Here is a 19600-nt window from a genome sequence, read left to right as displayed (position 1 = left end):
TTTGTGTGCAATTTAAAGCATGGACCCAAAAAACAAAGAGACAACATGTAGAAAAATGTAACCTTTACTTATTTACACATTGTACAGAGGTACTGAGTGACAAGTTTTATGTACAACACAACCAGTAGCTTAGAAACCCCTGAACTTATACACAAGCGAGAACAACAGCACACACACACACACACGCACACACACATCATTGACAACCACACGCACACACAACACCGGCATAGAATGTGTGTTGAGTGTGTGTGTGTCTGCTTGTTTGTGTGTCTGCATCCGGGTTGAAAAAAAAAGAAAGAAAAAAGGAAAATAAAATCGAAACCACCAGAAACACGAATACATAGTCATGCAAGTTGGAAAAAAAAGTGTAAAAATCTCCAGTGATGTTACAACACACACGCACACGAAGTGGTATGTGTGTCGTGTTACATGAGTGGGTCAAATGTTACGAGTGGGATGAAGGGAAGAACAGAACAGGAAAGTACGCACACACACACAAACTTCATCCATTGTCTTATATAAATGCCTGCTTGATGTAAAACACACACACACACACACACCCCAGCACGCACGCACGCAGGCATGCACGCACACACATACAGGAGGTGAAACAGCACAGACTCGTAGTGAAAGAGAACCGGGTGGGCGGACTCGGAACCGCGCACTCCTCATTGATTCCCATGTGCCGAACGACCACTGACATCACAGCAGGAATAAAAAAATAAAATAAATAAATAATCAGAAAACGCTCACACAAGAATTGAAAACATGCCAGTTTATCATCATAAGAATAGAAAGTTGTCACTGAAATGAAGCATCGGTACCATCCCGATCCAACCAAACCAAACCAAACCAGAACAGCAAAAAAAAAAAGTCTGTACATAAATGTAATCATATTGCAACCTGATATTGTGCATATTACTCACATGAGGCCATTTTGAGTGTGTGCAGCCACTACATGAGATTGTACACTAAAATGTGGGTATGAGTGTATGAGAGTTTGAAAGAAGGAGAAATGAGTCTGCTTTTGACATCAAAATTTCCAGTTCCAGTTCTGTGGCTGTGACCCATTTGAGGGGAACCATCCTTTGGAGGACACATTTGAAGGCAGTTGATGCCAAGAGAATGTCTTCATTGGAAGAATACTGCATTTGCACAATGATGATGTCATTACAACAATAAAAGGTTGACGAGTGTCTCAGGTTCCTTCAAATGTGGCCAACCAAGGCTGGACTTGAAGGTTGATGTCACAACAGAATTCAAAATGTTCACCTTTCAAATCACGGGTTACTTTATATGCGTCCCTCGGAAGCTGCATTTGAAGGCCTATGATGTTGTGAAGATCTTATTTGGAAGAATGCTGCATTTGTGTGTTGATGACAACATAACACAACACAAAGGTATGTAAAGGCTCATGACAACATTATAAGGACACATTTAAAGGATGATGTTATATAAATGCTGTCCAAAATCATGGGCTCCTTCAAACACATTTATAGCATGACAAATTTTACATAGCAAATTTTGAAGAGTACATTTTACTCTAAAAAGACTGTATTTAAGTCTAAAGAGAGTAACATTGTTGAGTAAAATATTCTGAGGAACATTTACACTGATTAAAATGCAAACATTTACTTGAAAACACTGAGTCATTTTTTTTCACTCAGAAAGTACCATAAACCTTAAAAGGAGAGTTTTTGAGGAAATTTTACTTGCATAGTATTAGTTTATTGATAACAAAAGTGTCACTCAAGGGTTGTGAAACAATTCCATAGCCTTCAGGTTGGTAGACGACCACTCAATGCCACTCCTGTTAATTAGTAAATACTTTGGTCTTTTGGCTTTCGAGTATTCTGCCTGACACCAGAAATTCACTAACTCACTTCACGAGCGGCATGGCTCAGGTGCGAGAGTGGCCGTGTTGCTCCTTGGGTCATTTTGTTTTAAATCAATTACTTACTATGCAAATAAAATGTACTCAAAAACTCTCCTTGTAAGATATTTTTTTCTGAGAAAAAAAACTTGATACTGTGTTTTCAGGAAAATCTTTTTTTTTTTTTCAGAGTAGAATTTACTCTGAATATTTTACTCTCAAATTTAGACTGGAACCAAATGTCTTTTTAGAGTAAAATTTACTTTAAAAAATTACTGTGTCAGAACAAGAATATTGTAAATGTGGGCCAAACTGGAAGAAAGCCGCGTTTGAAAGCCAATGACATGTCATAATATTGCGCACAGCCTATCCCAAGTTAAAAAAAAAAAATTAAAGGCCCTTTCAAATACCACACTTGCCACATTTGAAGGCCCATGACATCATAATGCCACACAAGGGCTGTCCTAGTTCAAATGCAACCTCTGAAGAACATATTTGAAGGTAGATGACATCAAAAGGCCACTCAAACTTTTTTTAAATAAATCCTTCACAGGCTGCCGTTGAAGGATCATATCATGATTGAAGGCGGTCTCAAATCAAATGCAGCCTCTGAAGGACACATCTGAAGGCAAAAAGGACACGTTTTATTGTTTTTCCTCTTTCTACGTCTTCTTTTTTTTAAATATATTACCTACGTCAATTGGGACACAGCTTGTGTGAGTGTGTGTGTGTGTGTGGGTGTGTGCGTGGGGGGGGGGGGGTGCGTGTGTATAAACCTCCCACGTGATCCTGGTGTCCGACACAGTGTTATATTTTTTGCTCCAGAATGTGTGCGTTCATCTTCCGGGACCTTTCATTGAGACTGCAGTGAAAAAAAGATTTGGAAAAAGAGCAACTTTTGAAACCACGAAATCTATACCAGGCCTACGACCACTCGCACGCACTTGTAAGAATGAAGCTGCTAAAAAGGATTATGATACTGTACTCATTAGCTAACGCTCGTTGCCACAGCTCAAAAGAAAAGAAAAGAGAAAACATCAAATCCGGCTAATTGTGTGAGTATCAAAAAGTGTTTGTTTTTGGTTCGTGTTTGGTGGCAGGTTAGAAAATGTACAAAGTGCACAAAGGCTAGGCTAGCTCACCGCATCAACACATACGTAGACACACCCACACGCACCGTGCGCACACACCTGTGCGTGTATGTGTGTGCGCATATATGACCCTGCATACATGTGTGTGTGTGTGTGAGTGTCACGCAGGGCTGTTAAGGAAGCATGCACGTGTGTGACCTGAAGGCTAGGAACTAAGAGAGGAAGGAAGCTAGGATGCTAAATGCTATATATATATAGATTTGTGTGTGGGTGTGCGTGTGCGTGTGTGTGTGTGTGTATTGATCTCAGGTTGCCTCGGATTGAGCCTCAACCTGAGAGGATTTTTTTTACCTCCCCGAAAAATTATTGATTGTTTGGAATGTTCAATTGGCTGACATCAACATGATCAAACAGTCTTTCCATGTGTCTGAGTGTGTGTTTGCGTGGGTGTGTCTGTGTGTGTTCGTGCGTCAACACGCAGGTGCCCCACAGTAGAGTCCATTTGTCGGTTCGCTTCCTGTGTCACGGCTCCATGTGTGCTCATACAAGACACAAAAAAGGGAGGGCCGAGGGTGGGTTTATCCCCTTGGTCCCGGGAAGGCTGGTGAGAAGGGGGGCCGTGTTCCAGATATCTGTGTGTGTGAGTGACAAGAAGTGGCGAGTCTCACACGTCAGACTCGATGCTGGGCATGCGTCGGTACAGGCGAGGACGGTTGCCGCCAGCACTGGAAGCTCGCGGGGCTGTCACGTAGCTCATGGGCTGGGCGGCGGCAGGTGGGACCATGTAAGCCACCACAGGGGCCTCCTGTTGCGGGTAAAACACCTGCGGGTCTATGTGGTGATTAGTGTAGTGGCCTCCGTGATTGCCCAGGGTGAGCGAGAGTGGCAGGCGCTGCTTGTAAAGTGGTCGGTTGGCGGTCTGGGCCACGGTATGAGTGTGGGTGGCTGACTCTCGCTGCACCGTGCCGGGGGCTGATTGGAGGAATGGGTTGTGCGAGGGACGGTCAGGGAAGAGGCTCTTGGAACGGCGGGGCAGTGGGAGTGGGGCATCCAAGCTGTGATGGTGGGATGGCGATGGAGAGGGCGGACTGCGGCCACTGAAGGGGCGGTCGGAGCGCATGGTGAGGACATTAGCATAGGCGCCCTCATCTAAGGTAATCTCCTGGTCACGATCGGGTAGGCTCAGGCCCCGCTGTTGGGTAACCCCATCCGGAAGCACATTCTCGTATGAGTGCTGGCGACTTAGCTGCAAATGCTGCGCCACAGGCGAAGATGCGGCTGTCAGGGCAGACGGCGAGCAGGGTGCTGGCTCGAAGTGGCTGACCAGGTCGTCGCCCTCGCCCACCATCCCCAGCTGGCTCTGGGGCAGGAAGTGGGCAAACATGTCGGTAGTATGTGAGTAGTTAAGGTGGTCCTCGCTGATGTCGTATAGGTTTCCTAGGTGGGCGCAGGCGTCGCAGCGGGCCTGGGGGGCGCGCACCGTATACAGACCCGAGTAGCCACTCAGCTTAGTCAGGCAGGAGCGGCAGTGGCCTGGACGCACGCCCTGAGAGCTAATGGCTGAACCAGGAGCCTCGAATGATCCACTGGACTTGTCCTTTGCACTGGTGGGAGAGGAAACAAAAATTTGGAACAGAAAATGTGAATACAATAGACATTTATACAATGAGTTGGGTTGTCACAGTTTTGAGAGAAGGTATCACGATAGGAAGTTGTAGTCCAGGAAGAACGTTCTAATCCCAGGACAAGGTACCAATTCCAATAGAATGTTTTAGTCTCAAGAGAAGATGGAACGTCTGGTCACTAGAGCAGTTGTCACCAACGTCGGTCCTCGAGGGCTCCTGTCCTGCGTGTATTAGATGTTTCCCTCCTACAACACACCTGATTCAAATGATTAGCTCACCAGCAAAATCTGCTGAATGGTAAATGGGCTGTCACCTGTATTGTGCTTTTCTATCTACGATATGTCCGATAATGATCCTGATAATTTGATTCAGATGTCTTGGACGATGGAGACGTCTAAATCATGCAGATGACGACGACCGGAGTTGATGACCCCTAGCCTCAAGAATATAAAGGATGTGGCCATAAGAAGGTTCTAGTATTAAGAGATTTTAGTCACAGTGGTCGTCGAAAGGGAATGTTTGAGGTTTTAACTTGTGATCTGATTATTAGAAATCCTTAGTCTTTATAAATTTAAGATATATAGTACGTATGCAGATGGTTCTAGTGCCAAGAGAAGTTCTACATCTGAGAGAAATTAATATTCTAGAGCTGGTAAAAGTCCACAAAGAAAGTTTTTGTCCTGAGAGAAAGTGCAAGTCCCCAAAAAGGTTGTAGTTTTAAAAGAATGTCAAAGTCTCCAGTGAAAATGTTAATCTTGAAACAAGGTTGTAGTCCACAGAGAGGTTTGTAGTCCCAATGGGGAATGTTCTAGTCCAGAGGGGTTCGGGTCAGATTTTTTATTACAAGTCCCCATGGAAATGTCTATTCTTGTGAAAAGGTTGTAGTCCCTACGGAAAGTTTTACTCTCGAAAGGAGGTTCTTATCCCGAGAGAAGGTTGTAGTCCAGAGAAAAGGTACTAATCCTTAGGTATTCATGAAGGTACTAATTCATAGGCAAGGCTCGAGCCTCAGAGAGAAGATCAAAGTTTGGAGAAAGGGACTGGTCCAAAGAAGGGAGAGGGTTAGGTTCTGGTCCAGTGAAAAAGTACTGGTCTATGAATTTTAATTGAAATCCGAATGGAAGTTCTCATCCTGAAAAAAGGTTCTTATCTCAAGAGAAGGTACTAGTCCCCAAAGGTCTCAGTCCAGAGAAAAGGGATAGTCTCAAAATAAGGTTCTCATTTCACGAGAATGAAATTTCTAGTTGCAAGAGAAGGATATAACCTCAAGACATGGTTCTCATGTGACTAAATAAATAATAAATTATTAAATACTGAATCTGTGTTGTAACAACAAGTTCCTGCAATGCAGAAGTGGCACCAAAATCACATCAAAGAGATTTTGATGAATGTCTTATTGAGTTATTTTCACCTGCTGTGTGTGTAGGTGCTGTACTTCTTGTCCTTCATAGAGTGCAGATCGGCCTCGGCGCTGTGACTGTGGTGCAGCAAAGTGGCGCTCAACTGCAGGATGGGCGCGTCCACCTTGTGTGAGTATGTGCCGTCGGGGGGGAACAGGTCGGGTGGGTATGGCTGCTCGTCGCTGCCCCCTTGGCTGTCGCGCTGGTAAGGTGGTGCCGACTGCAGGCTGGCCTGGTCCGAGTCGATGGAGTAGATCTTGGTCCCGCCGCCACCGCCCCGCTTCCTCAACTGGTTCACAGATTTGAAGCCGCCCCTTGCCACAATGGAGTCAGAGTCTTTGTGGGACGCCGGGCGGCTAGAACACTCAGAAATATCCGAGTGAGGTGGGGGCGGCGCCTCTTCTGGGAGATAGCGCTGGCTCTTCATAGCCGGAGGCACCACCGTGGTTGTAGTGGGGCTGGGGCCGCCACCCGGTGCTGCCCCACCGGGCTGCGTCTTCAGGGTCTCCACGCTTTTCTTCCAAAGAGCACGGGGCTTGGATGGCGGTCCTCCGAGGCCTCCTGTGAGGCCGGGGCGGGTCTTGCCGTTGTCGTTGGTGACGGACAGCTGCGGCTTGCTGGTGGGGCTGGCCTGATGGGCCGGTGCCTTCTGTGGGGCTGGGAAGGGTGCTGCGTTGTTCAGGAGGTTCTTGTGGCGCCCGGACAGAGACAGGAAGGCCTGTGGACCACTGGCGTTGCTATAGAGACCAGGACCCTTCGGCGTAAGGCTGTGCAGCGAGTTACCTAGGAAACGAGGAGAGGTGGTGAGTGTGTGTGCCCACGTCCCCTCTAACATGTTTCATAATCAATTTGAAAACCTAAGACTGTCTTGAAACCATAATTTGAAACCCTAACGTTGGTTTGGTAGCCAAACAGACTCTCCAAACTCTTATTTGAACCCTTAACCCTGGTTTAAAACCCCAAGCTTGTTTGTAAACCATAAAAGAGTATTAAAACCCTACATTGAAACCCTCACTTTTGTTTGAAACCCTAATCTGCTTTAAAACCCTACCTTGAAACCTGAACCATGGCTTGAAACCCTAACCGATGCTTGTAACAATAGTTTGAAACCCTGATCCGGGTATATGTATATATATATATATATATATATATATCTTACATAAATTCCATAACACAAGGTTGAAAACCTACAAAGTATGTTGAAATATTAACTCTTACCCTAATCTTGGCTTGAAACCCTACTTCAAAACCCTAACCATGGCTTCAACCCACAATTTAAAACCTTAAATCTGTCTCGAAACCCCAACTTTTTTCTTAAAACCATAACACAAGCGTGAAGCCCTGTATCATGAAACCCTAATCATGTTTTGAACCCCTAAAGATAAGGTTGAACTAACAATTTAAAAACTTAACCCTTGTATAAAACCCCAAGCTTGTCGTGAAATGAGAACACAATCTTGAAACCTTAACCTATGCTTGAAACCACAATTTTATCCAGGAGTGAACCGATAATATGGAATCCAAATTCTGGCTTTGAAGCACAAATTTGAAACCCAAACCAAGTTTTAAACTCTAATTTGAACCCTAACAGAATAATAATAAATGCAAGGACGAAAGCCCTGTAAAAATACGAAGATAGACAGTGACGGAGGGTGATTATTTTTATGATTAAGGATGAAAGTGGAAGAATGGGAGTGTGTCCAGGTCGCAGACGGAGGACACGGGATGGACTGGCAAAAAAGGGTTAGGTTAGGGTGGTCAGCGCGATGAGGGAGGAGCTGAAACCTTTTCCTGTCATGACGTCGAGGATGCTGGGTTGCAACAGCACCGTGTTGCGTTTGGGCGACGACATGGCGATGGACTTGGCCGACTTGAGCAGGTGCAGCATGTTGGCCTGAGGGCTGAAGTCCAGCTCGGGCGCCTTCTTCTTCATGTCGATGTGAACGCCATGAATGCAGCTCCAGATGCCCTTGGAGGAGGAGAACAAAAAAAAAAAGCAGACAGTCATGAAAAAAAGAAACGAAGAGAGAAGACTGACTTTTTTGGACTCTCTCAGGGTTTAATTGAGGCGATGATGTCAGCGCACGTTGCCCTTGAGTGCAAGGAGATGTTCCTCCTTCAGACACTTAACCTCCACACTGTCACACACGCATTCAAACGCAGACACAAACGCACGCCCACACACACCCAGACAAACACACCCCCATACACTCACGCCCCACTCTTTGAAAAACACTTGATGTGTGAAGCAATGCTTGTGTGGAATAAAAGCTCTGTTACACACTCCCACGCACACATACAAATGCACACAGATACACAACACATGAATAATGAACGTTCTAGACATGATCATTTGTGAACCCATTTCTAGAAAAAAATAAAACATGTGGTACATACCCTACTTTGAAATTCTAATTTGAAGGCTGTCCTAGGTCTTGAAAGATACTTTTGAAACCATGAACCAGTCTTAAAACACTCATTAGAATTCCATATTTAAAACCCGAACCTTGAATTAAAACTGTAACCCAGCCTTGAAACCCTACTTTAGAAACACTAAATCAATCTTTCCTTCACAGTAACTTGATAAGCTAACCTGAAACCATAATACTTGTTTGCAACCCTTACCCAAGCGCAAAACACAAATTTGGAATACGAACCCAGGTTTGAAATCCAACTCGAAAAACCTTTTAAAAAAATTATTCTGAGGCTTAACTTAAAACCAAACTTTTAAACCCTAATCAAGGTTTGAAATTCACATTTGCACCCTAATTCTAGGTAGAAAACCCACAATTGAAACCTAAACCCTTATTTGATACCCTAACCCAGTCTCAAAGCCCAGGCTTGAAAACGTACGGTAATTAAAAATTCAATTTGAAACCCTACTCACACACCCCGACCCATGTTTGAAACTGCAATTCGAGACCTTAACCCTGGCTTGAAGGTCTTATTAAAAATGATATCTCTTGTTTACAAATGTATCCCATGTCCTAACCCTGCTGTAAAACCCCAACTTGAGACTCCCCTCACACACACACACCCAGGACAGGAACCCTCCCCTCTTTGGCCTTGCGTCATTCTCACTCACCCTGCTGATGGTGAAGAGCAGACCGGGGCGTCCCGAGCAGACGCCGGTGAAACAGTAGCGCAGACGCCAGTAGAAGAGATGCTCGGAGACGAAGGTGAGGATGGACAGACCCATGGCCGTGGCCAGCATGTAGAAGACGCCCGCCATGTTGTCCACGTCCAGCTGGCTGGACATCACCTCATTCTTCTCGTTGTGGCAGATGCCTGTCAGCCACTGTGCCTCCAGCTCCTCCATTTCGCCTGCGCCATTGATTTACAATCAAGGGAGTGAAAAAGAGCAATTGAGTCAGGTCAAAAAGATGAAGGGGGTAAAAAGGGGGGGAGTTAGGGGAGGTGAGAAAAGCATAGGAGTTGAAATGGAATAGAATGGAGGCAAAGAGAAGGGAGGAGTTGAAAAAAGGAATAGAAGCGAGGAGGTAGGATATGAATTGAGGAGGTAAAAATGAGAAGGGAAGGAGAAGTAACAAATTGAGAGAGGTAAAGAAGAGAAGAAGGGAGGATATGAAAATGAATTAAGGGAGGTAAAGAGAAGAGGAGAGAGGTCAAAAAGGAGAATAGAAGGAAGGCAAAGAGAAAAGGGGAGAATGTGAAAACTGAATTGAGAGAAGAACAGTGAAGAGGAGTTGAAAGTACACAGCAAAAAGTCAAATCTTGTAATTTCTTCAAATTAACCCAAATTAGCTAATTTTGCTTTGATATGTTATTTTAAATTGCCAGACAAGATAATTCTGCTTCTTTAAAGTTACTTATTAATTTTACTTATTTGAAGTTACAGTCTTGGCATTGAGTGTTAACAGCTAGTTTTAAGTCCCGCTAGGCTTAAAACAACCACTTTAAGATCCCTGACCAACAATTAAAGGACCTGAAAAATGGGGTTTCATAAGTCAAATTTTCTCATTTTAAGATTTTACATAATCTAGTAGATGAATGAAATGAAGATAAATGAAAAATACAAGTATGAAAAGAATTTGACAAAACTGCAGTTTTTAGCTCTTTATTTAGATTTAAAACGTGTTTCGCAAGTTTAACAAATAATTTATTTCACTTTCCAATGTCTGTAGTTGCATTACAGTGTATTCCAATGATGAAGAGCCTCATTTGCGCCATTTTGAAACACTGACAGCCTCAGTCAGAATTTGGTTCTTGCATACCTGGGCTGCCAGAGAAGACTGTGCCTTTGCACAGTAAAAATCTTGAAATATATGTCTAATTCATTCTGTTTTTAAATCGTATTTTAATATAATTTATCTAAGCACTCATGCTGGGCCAGTTTTGATTTCACCTCAGATAATCGTCCTTCTTGTGGCTCGGTGGCAGACTGGTTAGCACGTTTGCATCACCGATCAGAGGTGCAGGGTTTGATATTCATCTTCAGCCTTTCTAAGTGTTATTTACTTTTGGAAAAATAGTATTGCAGTTTGAAAAATGACAAGATTACTTGTTTTTAGTTTTAAACTAATAATTTCAAGACTGCTGTGGTTGATATGGGCCCAGTATAATTTTCTCAATTTTCTAATTCTTGGTCGAGTAAAATTTTCATGACAGATAATTTTGTTTATTTTCAGAATTATTTTTCTTAATTCTATGGATTAGTTCTTAAAATTTCCAGTAGAATTTTAGCAGTGTAACTGAAGGAAGGTAGAGAGCAGAAGAGGGGATGAGTATAAAAGGGGAAAGGGCCTAAAGCAAAGGAAGGAGCAAAATGAATTGCGCAAGGGAAAGTGAAGCGGAGAAGAGTTGAAAAAAGGAATTGAATGCCGGTAAAGAGGAGAAGTTGGGAAGCGTTAAAAAGGGGAATTTAAAGGAGGTCAAAAGAAGACGGGAGGAGCTCAAAATGAATTTAGAGTGTAAAAGGAGAAGAGGAGTTGGGAGGTGCTGAAAAGGGGAATTGAAGGGAGGTAAAAAGAAATGCGGGGATGAAAAATTAATGAAGGAGATGAATGGAATTGAGAGAACATGGAGGAGGTAATGTAAAAGGATTTGAAGGAGATCAAAAAAGGAGGGCAGGTAGGCGGTATAGAGTGAGAATGAGGCGTAAAATAAAAAAGGAGAAAGTGAAAATGATAATCAAAAAGTAAAAAGGAAGAGAGGAGAGGAAGTGAAAAATAATTGAGGGAGGTAAAAAGTCAGAGTGGATGAGGTGCAAAAAGAGTTGAGGGAGGTAAAAAAGAAGACAAGGCATGTTGGGAAATGAGGGAGGGAGAATTTGAAACAAGGAAGTGAGGGAAATACCTAGATGAAGGGGGAGTTGAGGAGGATGAAGATAGGATGGGAAAAGGGGATATTAAAGGAGTTAAAACTGGTGAGGTGTTCATACAGAAAGAGAGGAGTTGAAAACAGTATTGAGGCGGAACAAGGTGAAAATTTGAGGAAAAGAGGACAGGGGAGGTGAAAATGTAATGGCGGTAAACAGTGGAGGGGGATGCATGAAATAAAAATGGCGGAGTGAACTACAAAATGAGAAGAGTGGAGGAGAAGAAAAATGAAATGAGGTAAAAGAGGGTGCAAAAGGGGCATTGCGCAAGGCAAAAAGAAGAGCTGCTTTACGATAGAAAGAAGTAGAGGCGACGAGGTGAAAAAGAATTGGGAGAGTTAAAAAAAGAGGAGATAAAAAGGAGATGGGGGCATTTAATAAAATGGATAAGGCGAAAAGGGGGATTGAGAGAAGGGGGTTGGCACGTTAACTAAAACAGCAGGCGAGGGGAGGAAGCGTATAAATAAGATATGTAATGGAATGTCAATGGAAGGAGGCAAAGGAATTGATAGTGATGGATTGATCACGAATGATCAGCACAATGTGTGTGTGTGTGTGTAGACGGGGCACAGTTAGGAAGAGCACTTTAGTGGTCTTGATTTGTGGCTGGATGGCCTCGCACTACACACACGCGCGTAGACTGAGAGACAGTAATGATGATGAAACGACGAGTTTTGGGTCGGCAGGGTGGAGGCTGAGAGGGCTACCGCTAATGCTAGCGCACCGTCGCCAATGATGCCAAGGATGGCGAGGTCCACCAGCCTCTTCCAGTAGGAACCCTTCTGCAGTGCGATGCCGTAGCCGGTGGTGGCGAAGATGTAGCCGCTGCCGATGGTCACCAGCTTGCAGCCATCGTCTCTGCCCGCCATGTAGTTTAGCACAGCTGCGTCATAGATGAACGCGTCCAGCTTGCTGCCAAGGTCATCATCAAAGAAAACACATCAAACCCAGTATTAGAGACACCACATCAGAGATTTCACATCAAAACAGCATCAAAGACACCACATTCGATATGTCGTCAAAAATTTTATAAACTACACTAAAAACACATTAAAGACACCATCAGCTTCCTGCAATAGACACCGCCAAAGACAACACATCAATATCTACATCAAAGACACCATCGATTTCTGCATCAAAGACACCATCGATGACACCATCTTTAAAAAACGTCACATACCACGTAAAAACAGCGTCAGATACATCAAAAACACAATCACAGAGACCAAGAATAAATAACACCACAAAAAACTCAGACACCATCACAACATCAAAGAGACCAAACCACATCCACATCAAATACACCACATCACAACACCATCAAACACTCATAAAAAAGGCACCACATAAAAACAACATCAAAGATACAACATTAACCCTTCTGTTAAATTTCAATGAGATTTTCAGATGATTAAACATTTGAGTGGGTCACTAAACCACCATTAACGATGCCAAAAATACCACCTCAGAACAGCATCAGAGAAACCAAATTAGATACAGTATTAAGGACACTTAATCAAAAAGCTTATTAAAAACACCTTCAAAGACACCCGACACAACAATAAATAATAATCATTGTATAAAATCTATTAATAGAATGTAAATATAATTACACTAAAACAATGAATTTTATGGAATAATCATAAATTACGTAAACATGAGTGAATCAATGATTACTTTAAAATTAAAAAAGTTAATGATGAAATGATAAAAATCAGTATGATAAAATATGAGTTGAAAAATTTTTTTTTTAAATCATTAGATTCCCTAAGTAGTGGAGAATTATGGTTAGGCAAAATTAGCAAAATAAAAAAAAATAAAAATATTATAAAAATCATAATTTCATGATAGCTTTTTGATTCCGGCTCCGGATTTCCAGTGTGGAGTTTGCATGTTCTCCCTGTGCCTGTGTGGGTTTTCTTCGGGTACTCCAGTTTCCTCCCACATTCAAAAAACTTGAATGGTAGGTTGATTGAACACTCTAAATTGTCCCTAGGTGTGATTTTGAACCTGGATGGTTGTTCGCCTTTGTGAGCCCAGCTATTGGCTGGCAACCAAATCAGGGTGTACCCCGCCTACTGCCTGAATACAGTTGGGATAGGCTCCAACATGCCTGCGACCCTCATGAGGAGAAGCAGAACATATAATGGATGGATGGATGCATGATGGCTAAAAAAGTAACCAAACCAACAATGTCTCTCAAATGCAAGGTCGAAATCCATTGGAGAAAAGTCTTGTTTAGCTAACAAATGAGGCGGTGGTCGATGACGAATGGCGAGGATGTTCCAATTCCTCGCCACCAATCACACCTTGGTGACTCCTTTTCTTATCGCCTTGTTGTCATTATTCTGAGACGACAGTTTTAATTAAAAGCCACGGTGTGTGTGTGTGTTTGTGCACGTGTAAGTGAGCTTGTGTGTTTTAGGAGTCCCCTGAGCTGGCATGATACAGACCAACTCAGCACAACTTTGATGTATGGCTGCTAAAAGTGACATACAATAGTAGCCCTCCAGTGGCCAGTAGCGTTACAGCAATCTCTGAAACGAGTCAATTTCACACAGAACAACCTGAGAGCGTTGATATTTCACTAATACTGAGGTCGGTGCAACAGTTCCACAAGGGATCAGACCCAAGTCCCGATGTAACTCTTACACAGGACCTTTCCAGATTTTAAAAAATACTTTAATCCATTTAATCCTGAATGTTTTTCATACATGTAAACGTCAAAATCAGGTGTCAATGGATGCCCTTTGAAGTGACCAAAAGTAATAATTGGGTCAATATGAACAGGAACCATAGAACAGCTTTGACTGGACTTTTGACTTGCACAATTCAAGCAGAAGCAGGACTACTAGAAACCAGGTCCAAGCACTGCACTTGGATTTTCAACATTTTTAAAACAGGTCAGTAGACCCAAAACTGCAGAACACTTTTGAATGACTGCTTGCACATTACAAGCTGAAGCGGGGCCAATAGAAACCAGGTCTAAGCATTGATCCACGACCTCCAGTTTCACAAATAACCAGTTCGAAGACCTGGTACAAGACCTCCACACTTATCCAAGAGTTTTGAAACGTTCCAACACTGCCAACTACTACAGAACAGTTGGTTTTCTTTGTGGCCCCAATATGGTTCACTTACCCGGTCTTGAGGCTGACCAGGGCGTCCTGCACTCCAGTCTGGTGGTACTTGGTCATGTACTGGTGCATGTCCGGGTAGTTCTTGCGGATGTTACGTTCCGTGCTCCCGTTGGGAACCGTGCCGAAGCGGAAGGGTGGCGAATACGAGTAGGGACTCTGAAACTAGACGAGGACAAGGCAAGAGCAACCAGGTGAGGAGGAGACACAGCCGTGTTCAGCATCATCGCAGGTCTAGTCAAGCGTGGGAAGATTCTGCTGACACACGCACACCTTTATCTCTGTAAAGTGTATGTGTGTGTGCATGCTAAGTGGCCAGTGCGAGTGTGGTGAAGGTGACAACTAGCAGGCTCATCCCAGAGGGATACGAATGGCCACAGCCTGGTGCGGAAATGTGTCATAGCTGTTCAAGACAACACAGATTCATTTATACTGTTTGGCTGGATTTTTTTTAATCCCACTGAATAGAATAAAGGTTACAATTTTATTTCCCCCCCTGCATAAACAGGAGCAAATGAAAATATATAAACAATGTGTGAAAACTTAAAAAAAAAAGCATAAAATGTAAAATTTGAAGGAACTCATTTATTCCCACAAAATAATAAAGATGACACCTACTTAATTTTCAGTTATTTAATTTAAAAATGCTAAAACAGAATATATCCATATTTATTGCATTAAAAATAATTTTTTTAATGTTATATTTGAAAAGAATTACGGCAAAATTTCTACATATATTTCATTTTAAAATTATGTGAGTTTTTTACAAAGTATATGTTCACCACATTTATTCCCATGTAATAAAATGGTTAGTTTTTTTTTTTTTATGAAAGGAAATCACCAATTAACATCAATGCTACGTTGCTTTAAATTTTATCTACTTCATTGCTATAAAATAAATGCTACATTTTAAATTCATTTCTATTTCCTTTTATCCACGAAAAAAGTTGTTTCTGTTCTATGCCTAAGACGCGCTGGCCAAGTCCTTTTTGTGTCAAAAGCAATTGTTGCCGACGTTGCTGCACATCTCTGTTTGTTTCCAATTTGGTGAACAAAAGCAGCCCACCACCCTACCTTGGCAACCTCCCTACCTTTTTGTCAGAGAGTCCGGTGACCTGGTCCACAAACTCTTCCTGGATCATGAAGGCGGCCAGATTGGCCGTGTATGAGGCCAAGAAGATGACAGCGAAGAAAGCCCACACTGACACGATGAACTTGCTGGTGGTGCCTTTGGGGTTCTGCACCGGCACCGAGTTGTTGAACACCAGACCCCACAGCAGCCAGATAGCCTTGCCGATGGTAAACGAAGGACCGTGGGGGTCTGAGGAGACACAGAACTTTTGTTACCCAAGGAACAGCATGGTGCATTCAAACATGCACATACTCAATACATTGTAGGAACATGTGAAGATTTTTGTCATAAATGTGTGTGGTTTTTTTTTGTGCAATGCTGCAAATTTTCTCACTGTGGCACTGAAGGTTATCTGATATTAATTATTGAGATGACTAAATTGGGTAAAATTTGTTTGAATAAAATCAGATTTAAGATACTCATCCTAAATTATTAAAATATTAAGAATACAGTGATAAAAAAATTTAATTTGTAAAACACTAGTGTTTTAACAAAAAAGTCAAATAATGAAATACAATTTAAAAATAAAATTATAAAATTAAAAAAAAATCATAACATTTACATCTTTAAATGAAATGATAAAAATAATTTTGAATACATTAAAATGTTGCAATAATTATAATTGTTACAATAATTAAAACTATTTAAATACTATAAGTTAAATATATAAATTAATTTAAAAATATTAAAAATAGTTATAAAAACTAGAATTCTTTTAAATAAAAATAATTAAAATCATAATTTGTTATCCATAATGAGTGGAAAACAACATGTAACAATGAATTAAATGAATGAAATCATAATTCATGATTAAATTAAAATGATTAAAATACATAAATTATTCTAATTGAAATACAATTAAAATGAGAATTGAAAATATTAAAAACATTTTAATATCCTTCGAAATAAATGCATTTTAATTATTTTTATTTAATATATGGAAATAATGAAAGTAATTCCACTTACAATGATCAAGAGCATAAGAAAAGTACAATTATTAAAATATTTATAATGACCAAAATTATGACTATTTTGTCAATTAAAATACTTTTTTTCCCACCAATTAGGCATTCAACATGCTTTAAAATTGCTCACTACTGCTCTACAAGGTTTGAAAATGAGGTGAAACTTTTTCGAAGAAAGAGAAAATGCGTCATTCCCAATGAAATGAGGCTAAAAATAGAACTGTCTAATTGATTGTGGGCTCGTGCGGACGCTTTGGGAGCGTATTCGCAACAGACACTTGACAAAAAGTCTGCGCAATTATAACGCCGTTGCTGCGCCACCGGGGAGGCCGAAAGAAGGGAAGATGCTTGGATGCCTCTGTTGTGTGCGTGTGCGTGTGTGTGTGTGTGTGGGGGGGGGTGTGCGTGTGTGTGTGAGAATACCTTTGCCTTGGGCCAAGTTGCGGTTGAAGCCCAAAGGAGAAACAAACTCGAAAAGGAAGACAGCAATGGCCGTGACAATGAGCAGCATCACAAACATCATCACCCAAACCGATGCACTAAAGGGCTCTGACGCCGGGGAGGCATGAAGAGGAGCAGGAGGCAAGAGAGAAGGAGAAGGAGAAAGAGGAAAATGGGGAGGAAGAAAAAGATGAGAGGGGAGTGAAAGAAGAAGAGAAGACAAAAAGGAGGAGGAGGACGACACGGAGGAATATGAGGAGGGGTGATAGAGAGGAGAAGGAGGAAGAGTTAGTCAGTGGTTTGGAAGAATTTGCATATTTCTTATTACTCCAGTGGAGGAAGAAGAGGAAGAGGAGGAGGAGAGGGGGATCAAACCCACACTGAAGCTGAACACAGACAAAATGTGTGTGTGCTAGGGTTAGCCAACCCAGAAAGATTGTGCGCTGAGGTGAATGCCAGAGATACTTAACCATCACTGATACCCAGTTACACACGCACACACACGCACAGAATCAAGCACACACACTCAAACACACTCATAACATATTCGTATAAGTCAGTGACCATGTTTTGTAATCTTTCCATGTGGCCCACCACAATTTCTGCTGTGACGTGGAATGGTGTACTACTCTGTGTATCGTTCCATTTCCACCTGAAGTACTAGGGACTTGTAGTTCTCAGCACTTGTAATTGTCCCAAAGGTTCCAGAAAACCAGAAAATACTACCTATCCATACCAGTGTCTGGTTTGGGATGCTTATAAATCATTCAAGAACTAAATGTTGACAATAGTCCAAACATACAACACCTACTGGGAAGGCTGGAGGTTTCTTTAGCTGCATTTCCACCTAAAGTACCAGAAACTTGCAATTTTGGGAACTTGTAGTCCCAGGAACTAAAAGGTTGCACTCAGAAATGTTCAGCGCAGGTTCATGGACTTTTTGAAAGCTGTACCTCTACTCAACCCAAACATACTACAACTGAAAAAGCCAGGAAATTGGAGTTCTTGGGACTTGTGGTTCCAAGAACTACAATGTTCCAATCAGAAATGTTCATTCCTTCCTGACTACCCCCAGCCACTACCCCCATTTAATCTCCAGAAATTAGCTCAGTACTTAATTTCTGTAGGTTGCTAAAGCCGCATTTTCAGCCCCAGTTCTTGGTCCTTGAAGTTTCAGATATGTTCAGTAGGCCGAAAAACAAAACAGGAAGAGGAAGAAGGGAAAAAAGAGAAGGAATAGTGCTAACTTTATGATATTAAACGATTCCCCCCTTTTGTGTCACAATCGCACATGTTGGCAAAACGAAGCCTTGAGCACCCCCCAACAATAGCGGGATGAAGAAGACTCAAAGTTGTTTGTTATTACCAAGGAAGGCCGATGGTGAGACGGTGCCGTTGCTGCGCGACACCATGACGCTGATGCCCGTTTCAACGAAGGGTACGGAGAAGTCAATGACCTCTGACCTCTCCTCGTTGATGGTCAGAGAGCCTACGGCCATGGCGGCTTTCTTGTACACCACCTGGGGGACACACGGGGAACTGCATTGATATTCACTGTTAAGACTGTATTGATAAACTAGCATCACATATCAGGTGTTCAACACTACCTGTCTGCCAATTTGTCAATTGACCTACAAATACCTAATGACATAATGTTACAGACCACCATTCTACCGTCATCGCTAACGCAAGACCCACTTACATCCCTTAACAATCTACATAGTCTTTTTACATTCTACCAATCTATCAACCCCATCTATAATGACTACATACCAACCTTCCCTTTACCGACCATAAGTACTACCTCCTCGAGCTGGACAACACTATATTTTATGTCTGATCTGCCTACGTACCAACTTACTACATCAACTCAACCCATTTTTGCACCCTACCCTATTTACTGTCCCATCTAGCTACATACCATATTGACGCACTACCTGACCAAACCAACCAAGCCACCATTTTTTTGGCACAACACCTACATATCTACCGACCTTACCTACCCTATCTATTTTCACATCCAAACTACAATCAAATATCCCATCTAGCTACCTACCTCAGTGACCAACATACCAACACAACTTACTTACCTTTTTTTCATATATACTCGTGTGTGTGCGTGCGTGCGGGGGTGGGGTGTGTGTGTGTGTGTGTGTATGTTTTTGTGTGTAAGTCCTCAATTTACGAACGTTGTGTGCGTGTGTGTAAGTCCTCAATTTACGAACGTGTTCCATTCATACGCTTGCAATGTAACCTGAATTTCTGTGTAAATCGCAATTACCGTATTTTCACGAATTTAGGGCGCACCTTAAAGTATAAACATAAGAGCAGGAATGACATGGGAGGGGGACTGATCTTCCGCATCCGGCAGAAAGGGCTCCACAACTGTGTACTCAATGTTTTTGGCATTCATGAAATAGTTCCTACATATATATATATATATATATATATATATATATACATATATATATATATATACATACATATATATCAGGAGTGCCGTAAGTAGCGAAAGGCAAGTGGCAAGTTAATCTAACACTACCATACCTACCTATCCATTTTACATCACAACTACCAACCTAATCTTCTCAAACT

General features: G+C 42.1%; 1 protein-coding gene across 2 annotated transcripts in view; it reads right to left on the bottom strand.

The window, feature by feature from the left end:
• Nucleotides 1-48: 48 nt before the first annotated feature.
• grin2ab (glutamate receptor, ionotropic, N-methyl D-aspartate 2A, b) overlaps nucleotides 49-19600 on the bottom strand; it is a 150238-nt gene continuing 130686 nt past the window's right edge. For both annotated transcript variants that reach the window (XM_088302178.1, XM_088302179.1), the window contains exons 12-20: nucleotides 18372-18525; nucleotides 16988-17113; nucleotides 15559-15788; nucleotides 14472-14632; nucleotides 12055-12242; nucleotides 9078-9316; nucleotides 7778-7961; nucleotides 6004-6775; nucleotides 49-4571 (exon numbers count right to left, since the gene is read on the bottom strand). In XM_088302178.1, coding sequence (XP_088158304.1) covers nucleotides 3632-4571; nucleotides 6004-6775; nucleotides 7778-7961; nucleotides 9078-9316; nucleotides 12055-12242; nucleotides 14472-14632; nucleotides 15559-15788; nucleotides 16988-17113; nucleotides 18372-18525 — 2994 coding nt within the window. In that variant the 3' untranslated portion in view covers nucleotides 49-3631. The remainder of the gene's footprint in view (nucleotides 4572-6003; nucleotides 6776-7777; nucleotides 7962-9077; nucleotides 9317-12054; nucleotides 12243-14471; nucleotides 14633-15558; nucleotides 15789-16987; nucleotides 17114-18371; nucleotides 18526-19600) is intronic.

The sequence above is a fragment of the Idiotropiscis lumnitzeri genome, chromosome 8 (assembly GCF_059441095.1).
Source record: "Idiotropiscis lumnitzeri isolate Australia: NSW breed Sydney's pygmy pipehorse chromosome 8, RoL_Ilum_1.0, whole genome shotgun sequence".
Lineage (NCBI taxonomy): Eukaryota > Metazoa > Chordata > Actinopteri > Syngnathiformes > Syngnathidae > Idiotropiscis > Idiotropiscis lumnitzeri.
This window is presented reverse-complemented; position numbering and strand designations above follow the sequence as displayed.